At 34.9% G+C, this 20,214-nt stretch overlaps 1 protein-coding gene across 1 annotated transcript in view; it reads left to right on the top strand.

The window, feature by feature from the left end:
- PSMD14 (proteasome 26S subunit, non-ATPase 14) overlaps nt 1–20,214 on the top strand; it is a 102,974-nt gene that overhangs the window by 68,670 nt on the left and 14,090 nt on the right. The window contains exons 9-11 of the mRNA XM_080799328.1: nt 8,261–8,368; nt 15,718–15,792; nt 18,939–19,064. Of these exons, the coding sequence (XP_080655454.1) occupies nt 8,261–8,368; nt 15,718–15,792; nt 18,939–19,064 (309 nt within the window). The remainder of the gene's footprint in view (nt 1–8,260; nt 8,369–15,717; nt 15,793–18,938; nt 19,065–20,214) is intronic.

The raw sequence follows: 20,214 nt of genomic DNA, 5'->3' as shown, positions 1-20,214 counted from the left end.
AAATACTTTTCTTTCGCCAGTCTAATGATGGGGTTGATGCTTGGTCATTCACCAGATCTTTACTGATGACTACTGTGTCACAGGCATACACTGTAGACATAAAGAACAAGATCTACTCCCTGTTAATGCCAGTATTGTACCAACAAATCCAAACTATGACTTTATATAAGCCTTTCCATAGCCTATATATTTTAATAAGTTTAATATGTTCTTATCGTTGTAATTTACTAAAGAAGTTAAGATTGATTATGAAGCTAGATATTCTTGTAGGTCTTAGTTCATTCCTCAGTGATTATTCTTAGACGGCTAGTAAGCTGATTAATAGATACCCACTGCCACTTTTTACGTTCCAAATTGCTTTACTGGATGAGTTTTGTTCTAAATTAAACACAGATCAGTGCTTTCTGATGTTTGGGTTTTTCAGTTCAGTATGCCATGGGAGAGTATTTTATGAATTCAGAACAGATCAGTGATAAAGAAATGGAAAGTGTGTATTTTGTAAACCTAGTGATTAGATTTTTATAGAAAACAAATGCCCTCTCCCCTGTTTTTGAGGGAAAAATAAACATGAATGGTAAAACTTTATATAAAATGCTTTCTTTGGATATCTTGATTTCAATAGATATTTATTCTGTACCATATTATGTGTGCCAGGTACTCTGCTGGGGAATGGATATGTGATGGCGAATAATATACAAACATTGCTGTCAAGTAACTGAATCTAATAGTACTCTTTTCTTGCTTTTGTGTTAGGAGAAAGTGTTATATCAAATAGCTTGGTGATGAAGAGTACTAGCTTTGGCATGCTGTGTATGTACAAATCATAGTGGTATCACTTTGCTTGTTGTGTCATCTCATTTCATTTTTCCATGTTCTCTGAACCTCCATTTTCTCATCCATAAGTTGTGAATATTAATACCTACCTCTCAGTATTTCAGAGGCTTACACAAGGTAATTTCTGTACAATAATTAATAAGCTCAATAAAAATATATAAAAGTGATACACAACCAAGTATTAACTCTTAAATATTTTTCTTGCAAAAATGACCTTGCCTAGTGAGAGATGGTGGTTTGCATTTTTCTTAAAGATGATGTTAAAGCACAAGCAATGTATGTAAATCCTTTATTCCCCTTATCCATCTGCCTTACCACCTTGTTAATTGTTAACATGGTTGAGCTCTAACTTTTAGTTTCTAAAGCTTTTTATTTCTTTCCTTTTGGGGCAACTATCAAGAAGCATACCAACTGTACTGCTTTAGTGTTTATACCAGAAAGGAGTCTGAAGTCACTTGTTCATTTTATATAGGTTGGATGAGTAGCCACCAGATAGAATTGGTATTCTAAGTTGGTATCAGACCAGTGACTCAGAGGTGATAGTCTCTTGTAGCTCATAAATAGTCTAGTTCAGTTTTTAAGTTTAGTGTGTATTTGTCATGGTCCAGAAATATCTGTTATGCAGGAGTGTTAAGATTCTAGGGATATTGTGACTTTTTAAAAGATAATAATAATTTGGTATAACTGTATACTTAAAAATTTTTTTTTTTCTTTTTTAAAGATTTATTTATGTGGGAGAGGGAGAGTGCTCAAGCAGGGGGAGAGGCAGAGGGAGAGGGAGAAACATCTCCACTGAGCCGGGAGCCTGACTCGGGGCTTGATCCTAGGACCTGGAGATCATGACCTGAGCCAAAGGCAGATGCTGAACCATCTGAGCCACCCAGGCGCCCCCAAAAAAAACTTTAATTAGGAATTTTTCTAAGGAAATAGATGTCTTTAAATGTTTCTCCCTAATTTTCTTTTCTTTTTAAAATATTTTCTTTAAAAAAAAATATTTTCTTTATTTAAGTAGTCTCAATCCCAGTGTGGGGCTTGAACTCATGACCCCACGATTAAGAGTTGCATGGTCTTTCAACTGAGCCAGCCAGATGCCCCCTCCCTAATTTTCTATTGATGTTTTTCATATGTCAAGTGTCTATGGATGCCACATTTATAATTCTGATGTAGTTTTGGGAGTAGCTCTTTTCTAACTTTAGCACTCTGTTGCACTAACAGTACTCTGCTCTGTTGACTAGGTCAGTTGGGGTGCTCCAAGAAGGAGGTTTCAAATGGGATTAGCTATGCAAGAGATTTATTTGGGTAAATACCTGTGATAGACACAGGGGACAGCAGTACAGGTGTGACCCTGTGGAAGGAGAAAGGGAAGGTAGAATTGGGAATTGGGTGGAATTGGGAAGGTAGGAACTGACTCAGGCTATACAGCATGTTTCTGAAAAAGTTTCAGCCAGACTGATGAGTTGCCCTTTAGAGGAATGCTTTCTCTTTGGAAGGAATGCCTAGTTTCTAGTACCCCCACTTTGTCATTGGCTGGGAGTAGCCCAAGGGAAACATGACCTGGGGTGAACTCCGAGAAGATTCAAAGGTGTAGCATGTGGAGGTGGTGAGTCAGCTATGCTCTCTCTGCAGCAGCTTCTGTTGAATGGAGGTGGAGGTCTGAGGCTTTGTGACTGCCGCAGTTAATAACACTAAGAACTACAGTGGCAGGTATACATGTATTTTATTTAATCTTATCACCAGCTCTGTGAGGTGTCGTTCATGAGCAAATGGAGACATTGAGAGCGTAAATAACTTATCCCGATTGCTGAGCTAGCCAGTGGTAGAACCAGAATTGTAACTTAGGCAGGATTGTGACTCCAGTGGCTCAAGCATTTAAGTAGCTATACCAGACTGACTATGTGCATACCCCCCAAATTTCTGAACTTTTATGATTTAACTATATTCTTTTTATAAAGTTTTATGAATCTAAAAATGTCTAATTACCTTTTGCCATACTAGTTTCTTAAGATCCATTTGTTTTCATTAGGCATACATGTTCAGAACTTGTGGCTTTACTGTTTGAATTTTGATGCATGTCTTCACTTGTCAAAAAAAAGTAAATTATGCTAGTTACACCCCATCCCCCTTCTCTCCCAGTATATTGAAGTTGTACTACAGATCTGTAGCTACAGTAAGCAGTTCTCCAAGGATGAAGAAAGAAAATGTACATACACATAGGAATTTCTTTTCCAGAGCTAAAATTGACATTTTATAAATAATTTCCGTGTTGCAAACTTGAGACTAAGAAATCACAGCAATTCAGTGATATGCATTTGGCATGAGTCAGTTTTAGTTCTTAGTGCTTTTCATTGGAAATGGCATAAAAAGTAAGATTTCTTTGAATTTTTTATGCTATGGGCTTACAAGAGACAGAAGATGTTTTTCTCTTATAGATGCTTGGCAGTGCATGGCAGCAGAAGTAACGAAAGGGTCACAAACCCCCACAGTACTTCCCGGGTCAAATGCACCCTTAATTTTTAAAGAATCTAGAAACAACCTAAGCAGTTGATAATAGGTCATTTCTAGGTGATAAAGGGTATTTGATATGGAGTGCTGCTTTTCTTTTACACCTAGCATTTTTTATAGTCATTTGGAGACTTTATGTTTTTAAATATGTAGTAACCGGTAACTGAATTACAACTTTTTTCTTTTTTTTGATATATGACATTGATTTTGAGGTCTTAAAATTTTTCTTTCAAGCTTTGTTAAAAAAAATTCAGTTCATTTTATTTATAAGCACTTTCCATAGTCATTGACTTCAATATAAGTGCAATTGGAAATGCCTGAGGCAGCTACTGTTATGAGACAGAGACAGAGACAGAGATGGAGAGATTATAATTATAGTAACTACTGCCAAAAGTATTTATGCGTTTTTCTTTCTGACACCTTTGTATTAATTTTAGGAGCTTTACAATATAGCCTCCTTTGAATGGAAAAATTGGGAAACATAGATTGATGCTTTAGAAATTTAGTCTAGTCTCTCAGTGACCTAGCAGTTGATATGAAAATATGAATTTGAAAATAAATGGCATATTGGGTAAACTGTACTTTCATGAGAGAAAGAAGCCAAAAAATTATGGATTAGACGGAATTTGAAAATAATTACAGTTTTGAGTCCTAAATCAGATTCATTATTAAAATGAAATGATAGGTTATTGACCCTTGGGTGTGCTTGGAATAAATATGGAGCACAGTATTGTTTTTAAAACTATTTTGCTTTTATAAGCTAAGACAGATGTACAAAAAAGATGCAGTTTTTATTTTGTATTGGCAGCTTCCAAATATTTAGTATCTATTTCCAAGAGTTGCAATTAGTAAAGCAACCATGGTACTGAAATCTGCACATCCCACAAGCTAATTATATTTGCAAGGTCAGAGTGAATACATATTTTCAGAAAAATAAAGGGTTATATAAATATGTGTCTTCTACTTGGCTGTTATATCACAGTTTGTTGATCTGGAGTATAATGTGTACAATTCACAAATTTGTCTGATAACAGAAAGTGGTGTGTGATTGTGTTTATTTTACTAACCAGTATATTCACAGCAATCACTTCCAAATATCTCTCCAGTAAAGATGTGTTAATTACAAAACAGACAAGGTCTTCTATTATATTAAAGCTACTAACAAGAAGACAGCAGGAATCACACATGTAAATAGCATCATCAACCCCTATTTTAGTCCTCTGTTTTGATCTGTGAGTTGCGCATAGACCAAAGGTGCTATTAAAGACTGAGTGTATGAAATAGGCAGCATTATATGAACAAAATTTATTCAACAAGAAAACAGACCTTTAACATGAATTTAACAAGCCTGAGAAATTATAAACTATCATATGCTGCAGATTCATGCAGTGATAATAAACAAAAAAGGAAAGTAAGAGGTTTCCCTAAGCTAGCCAAACTGCTAATGGTTTTGTTATAAGCTGTCTACTGTTGCAGTGACCTCTGAAAAGTCTCAAGGCACTTGTACCAGAAAAAATTAAATGGTCAGGCTGGTGGATAGAGATTCAGTCTGGTAGATAGGACTTCAGCATGGAAAGGAATTATAAAAGTCTAGCATCACATTCCTGAAAATAATCTTTATACTTTCATTTGAAAGTTTTTGTTATTACATATTAATGAGGTAGTTTTGTGCAAAGTTTTTGGCTACATTACTATTTGGATTTATAAGCTGTAAACTGGACTGGTTTAATGTATGTATACTTCAAAACAAACTGTTCAGAAGATTCATGTAGCTCCAAAAATGGATTCTTGCCCCTGTCCCCTTCCCCATACCTTAATTAATCTTTGGGGGTTCTTTTTGCAGTATATTGTATCTAAGATTTCCTTTCTGATCCATGGAGTGACCACTTTGCTGTCATTCTGTTGCATCATGCTGTAAATACATAAACATGGAGAAACGCCTTCAGCTTATACACACCTCCAAGTGCTCACCAGGGCTTTTTCTTGAATCTTACTGTGGCATAATTAACACCTTCTTCACCCATTGCTCATTAGTGCACTGGACATTAATGAGTCTATTTTGATAGGTTGCTCTAAAGAAGGAACCCACTTATTCTCACAGTGCAAAAGGCAATTATAAAATTGTGCAGATTAAAATGTAGACTATATTGCCATATTTATATTTTTATTGCGTACTAAATCTAATTTTGGTCTGCAGGTTGTTGAACATGTTAGTTTCCTTAAGACAGTTGCTATAGCAATGGCAGCAAATTCCTTTAATCTTGGTGTAGTTAAAGCATTCTTTTCTATTGGCTATCATATTGCTATTCAGGAATTGTCATAGATCTAAGCATGTCATTTCACATAGGCCATCATTTATTATTTGAGTAGTATATTTTTAAACTTTTTCTCATTTTTTAATAGAGTTTAATTTTTCTGTTTTAGATTTGTTTCTGACTGATCATAATACCTACTTAGCTGGTATTTTCATTTCCTTTTTATGAAGTTTCACACCTGCTTATAATATTCCAGAGAAATATTATGGAGATTTTTGCATGTAAAATAGCTGCCTGCTGTTTTAGTTTGAAAGTGTTTGGTATAAAACAATATATAGGCATTTTGTTGTGATACGTGATGGAATTTTTGTAGTTCTGTAGGATTGGTTTTTTTCCTGCAAATGATTTTACTGAAATCTTAAAATGGAATCAAAGTATTCTAAGAACAATTGGGCTAAAACGATGCTTGGCTCTTAAATTTACCACAGTCCTTAAATGGTGGCAGTTCTTAATCCTGAATTATTTAAGTACATCTATTAAAATGGTCACTTCTGGGGCACCTGGGTGGCTCAGTCGTTAAGCAGGGGCTGCCTTCAGCTCAGGTCATGATCCCAGGGTCCTGGGATCAAGCCCCACATTGGGCTCCCTGCTGAGCAGGAAGCCTGCTTCTCCCTCTCCTTATGTTCCCGCACTCACTGTTTCTCTCTGTTAAATGAATAAATAAAATCTGAAAAAAGATCTTTTGCTTACATTTTATATATTTATTTTTTACATTTTAATTTAAGTGCTTTTTAGTAGAAAATTTTACTTCTATATTTTTAAGCAAGTGTTTGAAATTATGGTAATATCTGGGGTGCCTGGGTGGCTCAATGGGTTAAGCCTCTGCCTTTGGCTCAGGTCATGATCTCAGGGTCCTGGGATTGAGCCCCGCGTTGGACACTCTGCTCAGTGGGGAGCCTGCCTCCCCCTCTCGCTCTCTGCCTGCCTCTCTGCCTACTTGTGATCTCTGTCTGTCAAGCAAATAAATAAAATCTTTTTTAAAAAAGTATGATAATATCTGATTAAAGCATGTCTAATATTAGTACCTATTTTTATTATTTTTTTAAAATAAATGACAAAAATATAAGTAAAAGCAAGAAGTATAAACCCAGGCCATATTTATATATAAATGTTAAAGTTAAGTCTGAATTACAGTTATATAGAAAGAAAAAGGAGTTTTCACAAACTATTAAATCATGTATGTTCTGGGAATACTTGATTTTATTTTGAGGCAAGAGGACTCTGGGGAAATTCAAACTGTTAGAAATAAAAGCAAAATTTCATAGTTGATTTTTGTGGTTGTTGTTGTTGGCCTGCCAGAGTGGACACTTGTAATGCTTTTTGGTCGTTTGTTCCCTTTATACTATTTTTTGACCCTCTGTGGTAGCCTTTTAGAAAGTGTGACTTTTTCTTTCTTTAGATCTTGTTCTTTAGTATACAGCATGTATACATACTTCCTACAAACATACTTTTCAGACTTGATTAGATTTAGTTTGGCTTAACTTGAAAATAAATTTGCTTTTCTCCTCTTACTCAACTACTTACTCAGCTGTACTCAAACTATATGGAAACAGGAAACAGTTTAGTTGATGATAACTTTTATAATGTTAATCTCTGCTAAAGCACTTTTAAGGCAAATCTAGAAAAATGTATTATCCTGCTTTAAGATTTTTTTATGTGACAGAAGTATTGAGTTTATTCTCTAGGTAATTGATTTAAATTCCCGGAAAGAAGCATCTGTCTTAAAGTCCCAGCGCTTTACATAAAACTTCACATTTAAAAACTTTAACGAGTTCTTTCAAATCCATGATAATGAACAGAACAAAGTGTTCAGATAATATGTGATTCTTGTTAAATATCTTAATATATAAGAGCTAACAGATGATACCTTATTACATAAGTTTGAACTCTTTTTATACAGAAATTGAATACACTTAGAAAAAGATGATACCTATCGTTATGTCTTTACTCTGAACTCATGGCCATCTCAGTCTATACTGTGTTCCTGGCCTAAATCACAGATGACCTTGGTTTTCTTGTGTTTGCCTCCTGTTCTTGACAGTGGCTTGGCTATTTAAGGCCATCAGACAAGGTATAAAGTCTTTTATAGTCACAAGAAGTAAAAGGTATCTGACTAGAAGAGAATACAGGAGCAAGTGCCTTGCTGGCTGTAATTTTGTTGTCATTTCAAGTACTGTGGGAGTATAATTGATGTGACAGGGCTGGGCTTTACATGTGGTCCCTTAGCTTGTGCTCACTTTCAGTTTTAGTTTCTCTTTGTCATTCATTTTGATTAGGTAAAATTTAGGTGACAAACATATGCACACCAATGGAGGCTGTTTGCTGTGTAAGTTTAATAATGATGTATTTCAATAATAAAGATGCAAAGTTAATATTTTTCTTTACTGCTTCATGAAAATTGCAATAATTGGTGTCACCTTACATTACAAGATAGAGGGTGGTGTGCTGATGGCACAGTCAGCAGGAGGTTCTTTTTTATTAATATTATAATTAAATGATTTTCTGGAAATAGGCCAGAAACAGATGCAAGTTGATCATGCCTGTCCACTGTTGCTTGGCATCATCACTTGCTTTTTAAAAAGAATTGACCTGACACCTTATTTTTACAGGTTGTTATTGATGCCTTCAGATTGATCAATGCTAATATGATGGTCTTAGGACATGAACCAAGACAAACAACCTCAAATCTGGGTCATTTAAACAAGCCATCTATCCAGGTAATCCCTGTATTTGATAATGTGTTAAAACTGTTTTAATTTTAAAAGCCCATTATAAATGGCCATTTTAAGATCTAATAGTTAGCATTTTAATTTGTTTGCAGTTAATTTTTCTTGTGCTTGAGAAGAAGATTATGGAAACACTTGCAGAAATTAGGTTTGCTCATTTATGAGTCCGCTTTTAGTGGAGTTTTTAAACTTACCTAACATAGTTTGAGGGTACTCTTTTGGGGAGCATAGTAGAGTCTTTATCTTGAGAGTACCTTATGGGTTTGTATGGTTAACACTGTAGTAAAGGACTGATACAAGTTTTGGGTAGAGTGCATTAGGGGTATCATTATTGATTGGTTAGTGGACATTTCTCAGCATTAAAAATGGGATAATTGATACACTATAAGAGACAGAAACATTTCCTTTTAAATGATAATGAAAACTTTCTGCCTTTTTTTGGTTTACTCTCCACATAAACCCTACAACATGTATCTGTATTGTTACTTTTGATTCATTTATATCTTGTTCTAATGTCAGCTACCATTATTCCAGTTAATGCAAGAGTTTAATATCCTCCCGAGTGATTAATGTTTTTTTTTGTATCATTCACATGTCTCATTGTTTTTACATAAATCTTCATTGTCTGCAAAGACTATTTTAAATGTATTTTTAAATGCACCACAACCTGTGTCTGTATCGTTAATTGCTTCTCTGAAGATTAATTAAATGGACAGAAATACCATGTTTGGTTAAATAGAACACACAGGACAAAGACATTATAGTAGCTATTGCTTCTCGCCTTCTGAAACCTGGCTCTGTCATATGATTGTCTTTGGGGAGTTGTGGCTTTGACAGTTAACCATGGTTAAGCCTGGGTCACACTCTGATAACTTTACACCTATAGACACTTACTTTTGCAGCAGTCACTCATTTGAAATCTTCATCAGAGTGAAACCTTTTGTTTCAAAGAATTGAGGTGTGTTGCTTTTGAATAAAATTGTTTTATAAGTCAGGGAAAACTGCAAAGTTTAATGAGTATGAAATAAGCTACCAGTGTTTTGATTGGGTACAGACAAGCCCATGCTTGTATGTTCCAGGAGAATATATGTTTAGCCTGTGATAATGACCTTTCTTATAAACCCCCATAGTATCATACTGCTTCATTATTTTTTTTTTTGCCAAAGGTTAAGTAGCATCTCACAATCCAAGGTCATTGTGATTACTACATGGTATATTTCTGCCAGAAGTTTTTACTAATTGCAAGTGAACAGACACCTGTTGACGATTTCATCTTTTAAGTGTAAAACCTGCTTTTTAACTTTATAAATAGAGTAAAATCAATATTAAAATTTGTTCTTTTTCCTACAGTAGTCCAGTTTGTGTTTTTTAGTCCTACCTTATAGTTCATAACTTAAGGTGGACCTTGTAAAGCAAGTTCCAAACCCAAGTTAAAAGGACCTGGGTGTATAATAGCTACAACATCATTGTTTTTCCTTTCATTGTAGTTTGTTTCGCCTTCTAATTAAAATCCGTAAGTACATTTATTTCACACTTTATATAGCGCCCATCAGAATGTCATCTATCTGGGTGCTTTACAGTTTTAAGACAGTTCAATACTAAACCACTTAAATAGGACCAAGCCAACAAGTAACAGAACAAAGTCACACTTTAAAACTATTTCTTAGTTTTCTAAGATAAGCTAGAAAGAAAGCAACCCAGAAGAACCTGAAGTGACTGGTAATATTTATAATAGAATTTTGACATATGTCAGTAGAATCTTTGACTCCAAAGGGGTTTTATTTTGAAGGAAAATTAGTTCGTGGGGCATTGCACCTAAACCAACTTTCTAGTAGTAGGGATAGAAACTTGACAGCAACCATCAGCACTTACCTAGGCTGACGGCGACTAATGCTTTTCTTTTCTTTTTTTTTTTTTTTAAGATTTTATTTATTTATTTGACAGACAAAGATCACAAGTAGGCAGAGAGGCAGGCAGAGAGAGAGGAGGAAGCAAGCTCCCCGCTGAGCAGAGAGCCCCATGCGGGGCTCGATCCCAGGATCGAGATTGTGACCTGAGCCGAAGGCAGAGGCTTTACCCACTGAGCCACCCAGGCGCCCCGACTAATGCTTTTCTAACACTGATTTTTTACTACTATACTTATTGTAGTGGAGGAAATTATGCTTATATTGTAGACTACTGTTCAGTAAATTGAGGAAAGTTTAAAATGTGTTAAGAAAAAGATTATAAAATAGGATTTACAAGTTCTCCTCTTTGCAAATACGTATTTTATAAACTGTGCCTATTTATCTGTACAAATATGTTAATGATTACTACCTTTGGTGGTAATGGAATTTTTTTCTTGTTTTTCCTTTTCCATATTTCTTAAAACTTTCTACAATGAAACATACATTACTTACAGAAAATGTTATTTTTAAAGCACTAAAACAATGTTGGAAATATCTGTAAGAAAAAACGAATAGACAAAGTTTATCTTAACTTTCATGTTTTATATAAGGGAAGCCATTAATAATCCTGATAGGGAGGCAGAGGTATGATGCTTACATTCTAGGCTTTTGTTTTAATGTACGAGACTTTGTATTATTTTGTACTTGGAACATTTACCATTATTGTCAAACATAGGATTGAGGGTTAACAAACATTTATTTTAGTAATTAAAAATTTTAAACTATTCCACTTAAAAAGTGTTCAAAGCATTTCAGATCCTTAGGAGCAATAGTGTAAGTGAAGATTGGGTTTTCAACTGCATGGAAATTTTGTAACTATTGATGCACAGATACATTGTGCAAGGCCTGTGAGCCTCTAAGTATAGTCTGCTTACAATTGCATTGTCTAACAGAGTTAAGCTATTTGAAAAGCATCGTTTTCAGTAGTTACTGAAAGTTATAAAACAGTTGCTCTGGAAGGAACCATTGTGTCATTTTGTAGGTGAGGGAACTTTGTAGTGAGTTAACGTAGGAACTGGCATCATAACCTGGACTCCTGGTTCTTTATACTATACTTGGAACTTAATTAAATAATTAATTTTAGCAGAGGTATATATTTATTCAGTTCAAAATTCACAAATTACAAAAAGGTATTTAACAGAAACTCTCTTCTCCTTTTGCCTTTTGCAATCCAGTTCTCCACTCTTGAGGGAACAATAAAACACATTTTGTTTCTTTTCAGAGTTATTATATTTATATAAGGAAAACTCCATTCATTTAAAAATATGATGTAATTGATATTATTTAGCTCCACATTTTCACTTTATCAGTGTAAAATAATTTAAGACAAACAAACCTACCTCTGGATCTAAATAAACACTCCTTTTTTAAGAGCATGGAACTTTTTTGATCGATCAAGAACCTCTCCAAAGGTTATTATTATTGTATAGTTTGTAGGCTGTGTATTTTATAATATGCCTGCTTTTCCATAGCAGTGGGTATATGGAGATATAACTTAAATCTTGGGGCACCTGGGTGGCTCAGTGGGTTAAAGCCTCTGCCTTCAGCTCAGGTCATAATCCCAGGGTCCTAGAATCGAGCCCCATGTCGGGCTCCCTGCTCCGTAGGGAATCTCCTTCTGCCACTCCCACTCCCCCTGCTTGTGTTCCCTTGCTGTGTCTCTCTCTGTCAAATAATAAATAAAATTAAAAAAAAAAATAACTTAAATCCCTTCTCAGTAGTCTGGGCAGTGTCAGTGAAGTATGATGAGGGTAAAGTTTTAGTTGTTTGTCGTTATTTGACACAGGCATATATAGGGAGCCATTTAAGTAAAGGATCTTATTTTAGGATCTGTTGTCAAAAATCCCTTTACATAAAATACTGTCTTACACAATTCATTCCAACCTGATAGCTGGTTGCCTCTCATAAACTGCTTATATCTTTCTCTCATAGTTTCTACCGCCTTTGCTCATATATCACTACAGTTCTAAGTTTATTACTTTCCCTTCTTGCTATTATTTATCCTGTAGTGGTTTAGACAGTCTTGAACATTCTTTGTGATTAGGTATCTAGTCTCCCAAAGATATTTGTACTTAAGTTTAATAAATCACATGAATGAACAAATACAGAAATATGAATAATTCAAATGGTGATTGATTTTAAAGTTGATTTCACTGTAATGATTATTTGTTTTGAATTTGTCATACTAACAAAATTATGAAGCTCTACTCTAAAGATTAACTAAAGCAGCATGGAAATAATCAGGAAGTTAATCAACAGGATCTCAAAATACCCCTTTGTCTGTGGTCCTCTAAACCATTCTTTATCTAGAATAGATAGCCCCTTAGACTGGTAATAAGTACCCACCTAGGCAGAACTTCCTTCCTGAAAGGTTGGCAAAGTTTGACAAAGAAAACAAGGGTCAGGATATACAAGAGGCAAATAAATAAACTCACTGCTGTTAGTAAATTCAAAAGGTTTTGTCCTAGAAACAGTGCTGTAGAAAGTGACTAGTTTCCTGGATCAACCACTGAAAGCATATTTAGCCCACAGTATATAATATTATAGAATAGATCAGGCTATAAGAATGCTCCTATGAGAAACTCTTGGGAGATTTTAAATGGCCAATTAGTGAATGAGTTTGGGGAATGTATCCTGTTTTAATGAAGAATTGCCTAAATTTTCCTAAGTCCATCATATGTTTATTAATTGTAAATTAAGAAGTTAAGTAATGATGTTTTAAGAAATTCCCTAGCTGTCTGTCTCCTTTATCTGCTTGACATACTATGGCATTTGCTAGTATATTCTGTGTAATTTGCAATTTGACCCCTCCAAGAGGTTGGTTCTCCCTCTTGATAAATCTAATCTTCTGTTTAGCATATCCTGCCTCAACCTGTTGATGAAATTGGTTAATTTGAGAGAATTTATTATCCACTGTGGCTCTGTTTTGGGGGGGCTCATGTGAAAGGAGGATTGTATATGGCCAGTTGTGGTTTGGAGTGTACTGGGGGTACACAGCACATGAGTAAGTGAAATTGGAAGAGTGCTTGAGGATATCCTTTTATTTAAACTTACGTATTTTTTAATCATTATATCTCCTAATCTTTCATGCTGCCTGTTAAAGTTTTACTGATTTTGTCTAAATAATGTCATTAAAAATCAAGTAGGTAGTGCCTTCAAATACCAAACTCTGTATTTTAGCAGTATAGTTAATCTCTAAAATGTAGACTGTGGGCCCACTAGCCGATATCTTTTTTTTTTTTTTTTAAGATTTTATTTATTCATTTGACAGAGAGAGAGACAGCAAGAGAGGGAATACAAGCAGTGGGAGAGGGAGAAGCAGGCTTCCCACTGAGCAGGGAGTCCCATGTGGGGCTCAATCCCAGGACCCTGGGACCGTGACTTGAGCCGAAGGGAGATGCTTAGTGACTGAGCCACCCAGGTGCCCCAAGCTGACCAATTTATTTATTGGCCGTAGCTGTTACCAGCTTTATGGCTGCTTTGTAGAATTATATAGTCAGGGCATTGCACAATGGTGCTTTGATGAGGGGGCAGTTTGGAACTGAAACCTAGCATAAGTCCCACTCTCCAGTCAGGCTTTATCCACTGGGAAGACTAGGTACCTTCTTCTAATTCTTCCATCCATGGGATACACTTCCCAATTTACATAAATATGAGTACATACTAAGGAAGGCCCTGATTAATTCTACTTGTTGATCTGCACAGCACAGGCATTTCTGAGCACTGAAATTTAATTCACTACTCTTGTTGATTGTTGAGATGAATAAGGATTTAATAAATACACTTAGTACTTTAATTTTGTATGTCAACCATTTTATTATAGCAGATGTTAGGATAAGAATGGATTGTTATAGTACATATCTAAAATGTTTTAGTACTTGGTGGAGTGGTTTTTTGCTAGCATCGTTTTAAAATAAGACTGGCTGGTACGCCTGGGTGGCTCAGTCATTAAGCATCTGCCTTTGGCTTGGGCCGTGATACCAGGATACTGGGACCGAGCCCCGCGTCCTGCTCCCTGCTCAGTGGGAATCCTGCTTCTCCCTGTCCCACCCACCCCTGCTTGTATTTCCTCTTTTGCTGTCTCTCTCTCTGTGTGTCAAATAAATAAATAAAATGTTTTAAAAAGTAAAATAAGAAAAATATAAAATAAGACTGGCCATGCTTTGTTTTTATCCTGACCCTTTAAAGTATAAAGACTTAATCCAAGAATTTCCTAAGACACATTGTGGCATACTATGGTAGGAAAAACATGGGCTTTGGATATCTAGAGTCCCCTAGATATCCCACCTTTGCCTTGCTATAAAACTGGAACAAATTAAGATTTGTGTCATACTTTCTTCATCTGTCAAAACACAAATGAAACCAGTCTTACTGGGTTGTTAGGAAGATTAGAAGACCTAATGTGAAAAGCAGATGCTGGGTACTCACTAAATATTTCCTTTCTAGCCCTTCTTCTACCTCAACACTTAATGCCTTCACTGTCCAAATCCAGTAATTAGAGAGTGCAGTGGTGGTTTTGGTTAGCTTTAATCTTTATATTTGAGCTAACCCTAAAATCCCTTTTGTTTTTGTACTTGTTGAAAATAAGTCCAAGTTCATGTCTTACCAGGCTGATAGAGGATCCCCCAGAATACCATTCTGAGCCCCATTTGAACATCTGTTGCTAGAGTTAAATATTTGATCAGTTGTGAATGGATTACATCACAGGCAGTATTAATCACTTTTTAGTAAAGCCATGTCATTCGCATACATTTTTATTATGATCTGCCTGTTTGTCTTAGAGAAGTCAAGTGCAATGGAAAAAAATCTGGCTTAGTAAGATTGCCTGTCACTGGGTAAGATCATGAGGTAAATATAAATAGACCCAGTAAAGAACAAACTCCACTTTGTTAATTTGGAAACGTGTGGATACCCATTGTTTAAATCTATTAGAACTGAATTAACAAAAAGGGAAACCCCAGATTAATGTCATGGGTGAAAAAACAAGTATTATTATGACTAAATTTTAGGCTTTTCTTTTGAAATAACAGAGAGTCCCCTAGATATCATATAATCAGACTTACTAATTGTGTGTTATTTATAAACTATGATTAATTAATTTATAATTTAGATTACGATGGGGTCAGACCCTGTCTCTGACTCTGAGCAGGGCTACTGAAACTGTTAAATTTGTGCTGCTGTGTATGATATTTTGAAGAATGTATGACCTGTACCTCTAAACCTCACTTCTAAACTTATAGCTGAGAAAAAATATTTTTTCATTTAATTTTTATTTAGGTTAAAGACTTTTTATAGAAGTCAATAAAGATGTTGTCTGTAGGATATGTTGGCAGTTTCAAACTTATTTTTTACATACAAAACATTAATTTGTCCTTTAATCCTTTATCTATATAGGCGTTAATTCATGGACTGAACAGACACTATTACTCCATTACGATTAACTATCGGAAAAATGAACTGGAACAGAAGGTAAGTTAAAATTTTTACCTTAGAGAGAGGGAAAAAAATCTTTTTCAGACCATTTAAATTATTATCTAGTATGTTTCAGTTTGAATGGTTGACCTTGTTCATTGATGTGTTCAAATATTTTTTCATTCCTGATGAATTGCAGGAATATAAAATAAAGGAATATTTTATTGGACATACAGAAAGACATTTTACCTTATTAGTAGGTGCTAAAACAAGAAAATAAGCAGGAAACACACATTTCTGTTTGATTTTATGATTAATTACAAAAATTTCCTCATTCTGTGATGTTTCTGATTATCTTTTTCCAATAAAATGACCTTTTGAAACTCTTTTCAAATTTGAAAGGAATAAATTAGATTATAATTGTGTAGTACTTAAAAAAATACCCTATTTACATAGGGTGAATGAAAAATCTAAAGGGAAATGGGTTTTCATATATTTAAAGCTAGATTCTTACCATTTTTTATACTACCCAATTTTTAAATTTGGTTACCTTAAAAATTACCTAGCATCTTCATGGCTTAGCATTCTTTTGTTTCTACTATTTTAGGATTATTTCAACTAATACCAAATATTTCATTTTGCCTGTTATTGCTTTTTGAAATTACAATCTGAACTGCTTTTTTTTCTTTACTATTACAATTAGTCATCTTCCAAATTAGCTTCTTATATTTCTCCCTGAAGAAGACTTAAAATAATTTTTAAGAACCCCGAGTACTATTGGTAGCCAGTAAGTTTTGGTTTCTGTGTGACTCTTGAGTCCAGACATGGTCAGTAATCAGGAGTAAATAAGACCTCACTTAACTGATCAAAACTGTTCCTCACAAAGGAGAATTAGAAGGGAATTCTAATGCATGAGGTGAATGGGAAGTGAGATAAGTTGGGCTGTCCATATTGCCTCCTCTTTCAACAAGATGACCTCCGTTTTTAAGGTCATTTATATACTGTGGGGGAAGATGGTGCTATATAAGATGTCACTGAAAGAAGAATTCTGTTTTGTTTTGTTAAGTTTTATAAACCACTATTTTAAAAGGTCAAAGCTACCAGTAAACTGACCTAAAGGTCCTGTGTGCTTGAGCATGATGATGAGTGAGGCGCTGCAGTGGCCAGTTCTTCCCTGGCCCAAAGGGAAGCACAGAGCCATAAAGTTTCTTCCAGCTGCTTGTCTATATCCCAAAGTTTATATGTGCTGTGGTAGATTTAGTTGATAGCTTGAAGTATATTTTCAACACTTAATTTTAATTTTTATAGAATAGGTATAGGCCATGAAAAAAGGGCACCAGTCAGATGCAAACTGAAAAATGTATTCACATATGGAAATATTTTACCAGTCGGATATCTGACACCCAACTATTTGGAAATATTCAGCTGATTACGTAAACTTTCCCACCTTTTTGATGCCCCTAAAACTTAGAACTATCCTTGACATAAAAGATAAACACACAAATACCTACATAAGTTAATTGATGTTATGTTTATGCTCCTAGTAGCTCAGTTTAGAGCTTTTTGTAGTACCAGAAGCCCTGCCTTTACTCTTATCCCACCAACCTATATACTTATATACTTCCCTTCAAACATACTCAAGGGTCACAGTGGAATCCTTGTTGAGGCATGGTAGGGATAGCCTTATGCTCTGTGGGAGCTTTGCTTTTGAAGTGGTAGGAAAAATCGAGTTCTCAACACTTAACTATAGGTAGCTTTATAACATATATAGTTGCAGCTGCACCAAAATTTCCCAAAGATGTATTTTTTTTAGAACACTTTGCAGTGGAGAAGATGAGAAGCAAAGAAATTGGAGTTACTTGTGCAGGATTTTTTCAGGTTTTTTTGCAAACTACTCTTGTCCCCATGGGCCCTTGAATGGGAGTGGAGGAATTTGGAGCTTTGTGTCTTAAGAAGTCTCATAGGTGATTTTTGACATGTACCTATTCTCTAGCATCAGAAAAGAAAGAAAGAGAGAAAGATCCAACTCTGTACCATATGTAACTATGAAACTCTAAGCAAGTAGAATTTCTAAACTCAACACTTCAGCTTTATCTTCAGATCATGGTTCATGGATCTCACAAGATAGACTGGTGCTAATGGTAAAAGAACAACAACCATTTTTTTCCCCACAAATATTTTATTATTCATTTTAAAAATTACTCAATTTTAAGTTCAACTAAAGAACATTTATAGAGTAACAAGCCTAGGATAAATTGTCTTAGGACTCTAAACTTGAAAACCTAGGACTTTCGAGGAATATGTACTCAGAATGAGGACTCTAGCTTAAGAAACAATGAACTAAGGTGTTTAGTTCCGTGATCACTAATAGGGTCTGATCCTAGTTTGCTGCTTTGATTGTAGACTGGACAAATCTGATTTCCTGCCCAGTTTCATGACTTTTCATTCTGACAGTAAGGAAGTTTGCATTTTAAAAAATATGGATGGACTATTAGAATTGAAAAAAAACTAAGTTATGAGATCATAGATGTATAAACTGAGGCTCGGAAGGATTTAGCTGAAGTCAATTCAGTGAATGGGACATTACCTCCTTACCATGGCCTTTGAAAGCTGGGCTATATGCACTATTAGAGACCTTGTGTGTAATGTAGTAGTTCACTCACTCATTCATTTGTGCATTTAGCAAATGTTTATTGAATGCTATGATTAGATGAGATATTGTTCTAGAATCTAGATCTGGGTGATCTTGAAATCAACAAGTTAAAGCTCCTACCTCATTGGTTTTTCTTTTGCGGGAGAGAAATGCAATAATAAAACAAAAATTTCAAGTGTTGATAGTTATAAAAATAATAATGCAAGATAAGGGAAGACAGATGTTTAAGGTAGTGTGAGGTGGCTTTGTAATGTAGTGTGATGAGGAAAGGCATCTATCTCTAAGGAAATGAGAAACGTGAGCCATGCAAAGATAAGGAAAATAGCTTTGAGACAGAAGGACAGCAAGTACAAAGGCCATGGCATTGGAGTACGTCTGAGGTTATATTAATATAAATTTAGGAGAATTCTTACTTAAGTTTAAGTTAATAAAATTAAGTTTTAAATTCTTTCATTAATTCTGAACTTTTTTTGTGAAATTGTTTCTCAAGACAAATGACGGGAATATCCTCAATACAAGAAAATAATTACTTTTTCCTTACATTTTTTAGATGTTGCTAAATTTGCATAAGAAGAGTTGGATGGAAGGTTTGACACTTCAGGACTACAGTGAACACTGTAAACACAATGAATCAGTGGTAAAAGAGATGTTGGAATTAGCCAAGAATTACAATAAGGTGAAAATTACTTCCAACATTTATTTCTTACAATCTTTGAAATACATATGATTTGATGGCAAACAAGGTATAAATATATACATAGTTAAAAATAGAATGGCCTGTTTTATAGATCAGATAGTAAATATTTTGGACTTTGCAGGCCATCCAGTCTGTTGGCAGCTACTCAGCTCTGCTATCATAGTATAAAAGTGGCCACACACATCACATAAAGGAGTGAATGAGTCTGTGTTTCATTACAACCTTATTTTATTTTATTTTTTTAATTTTTTAAAGATTTTATTTATTTATTTGACAGAGAGGGAACAAGAGAGCACAAGCAGGGAGAGTGGCAGAGGGAAAGGCAGTAGCTCCCTAGATGAGGGAGCTCAGCAGGGAGCCCGATGAGGAGCCCAATCCCAGAATCCTGGGATCATGACCTGAGCCAAAGGCAGTCGCTTAACCAGCTGAGCCACCCAGGCGCCCCAGTACAACTTTATTTAATAAAACAGGCAGCTGGCTAGATTTGGCCCATGGGCTATAATTGGCAGCCCTGTTGTAGACCATGTAAAATAGTTTTACATTTGAGATTTCTTCTTTATCCAGGGAGCTTTTTCTTGGAAGGGAAAGGGAAACAAGGAGATGTAGGATAATAACAGCATTTAATACTTCTACATATAGTTTAGTTTATGAACTTTACTTTTTTTCGTTTAGTAAGTGTCTATTGAAAACCTGCTATATGCTAGGCACTGGGGATATGCTAAGAAACAAGACGTGTCTTCACAGGACTTATTTTCTTGTAGGGGAAACAAAGTAAACAGAAACACGATATAATAATATATTGTGATTTGTGCTATAAGAAATAAATGGGATGATATAAAAAAATAACTAGGGGAGATCACTTTATATGAAGATGTTTAAAAAGTTATATTTTGTGGAATCTCCTGAAGATACTTGTTGTATGCTAAAATATATGTGGCCATAGTATTTTTGTTCATAAATTGATAATCTTTTACAATTTTGCAATTAAAAAAATACTTGAACTATGACCTAAAATGTATCTTCTGTGTTGTATTAGTTTCCAAGGGCTGCCATAACAAACTACGATAAACTGGGTATTTTCTATTATTTTATTTATTTATTTATTTTAAACTGGTATTTTATTTTATTT

This window comes from Martes martes (assembly GCF_963455335.1).
Source record: "Martes martes genome assembly, chromosome: 3".
Lineage (NCBI taxonomy): Eukaryota > Metazoa > Chordata > Mammalia > Carnivora > Mustelidae > Martes > Martes martes.
The sequence above is the reverse complement of the archived record's forward strand: the minus strand, read 5'-3'. Positions and strand labels throughout refer to the sequence as shown.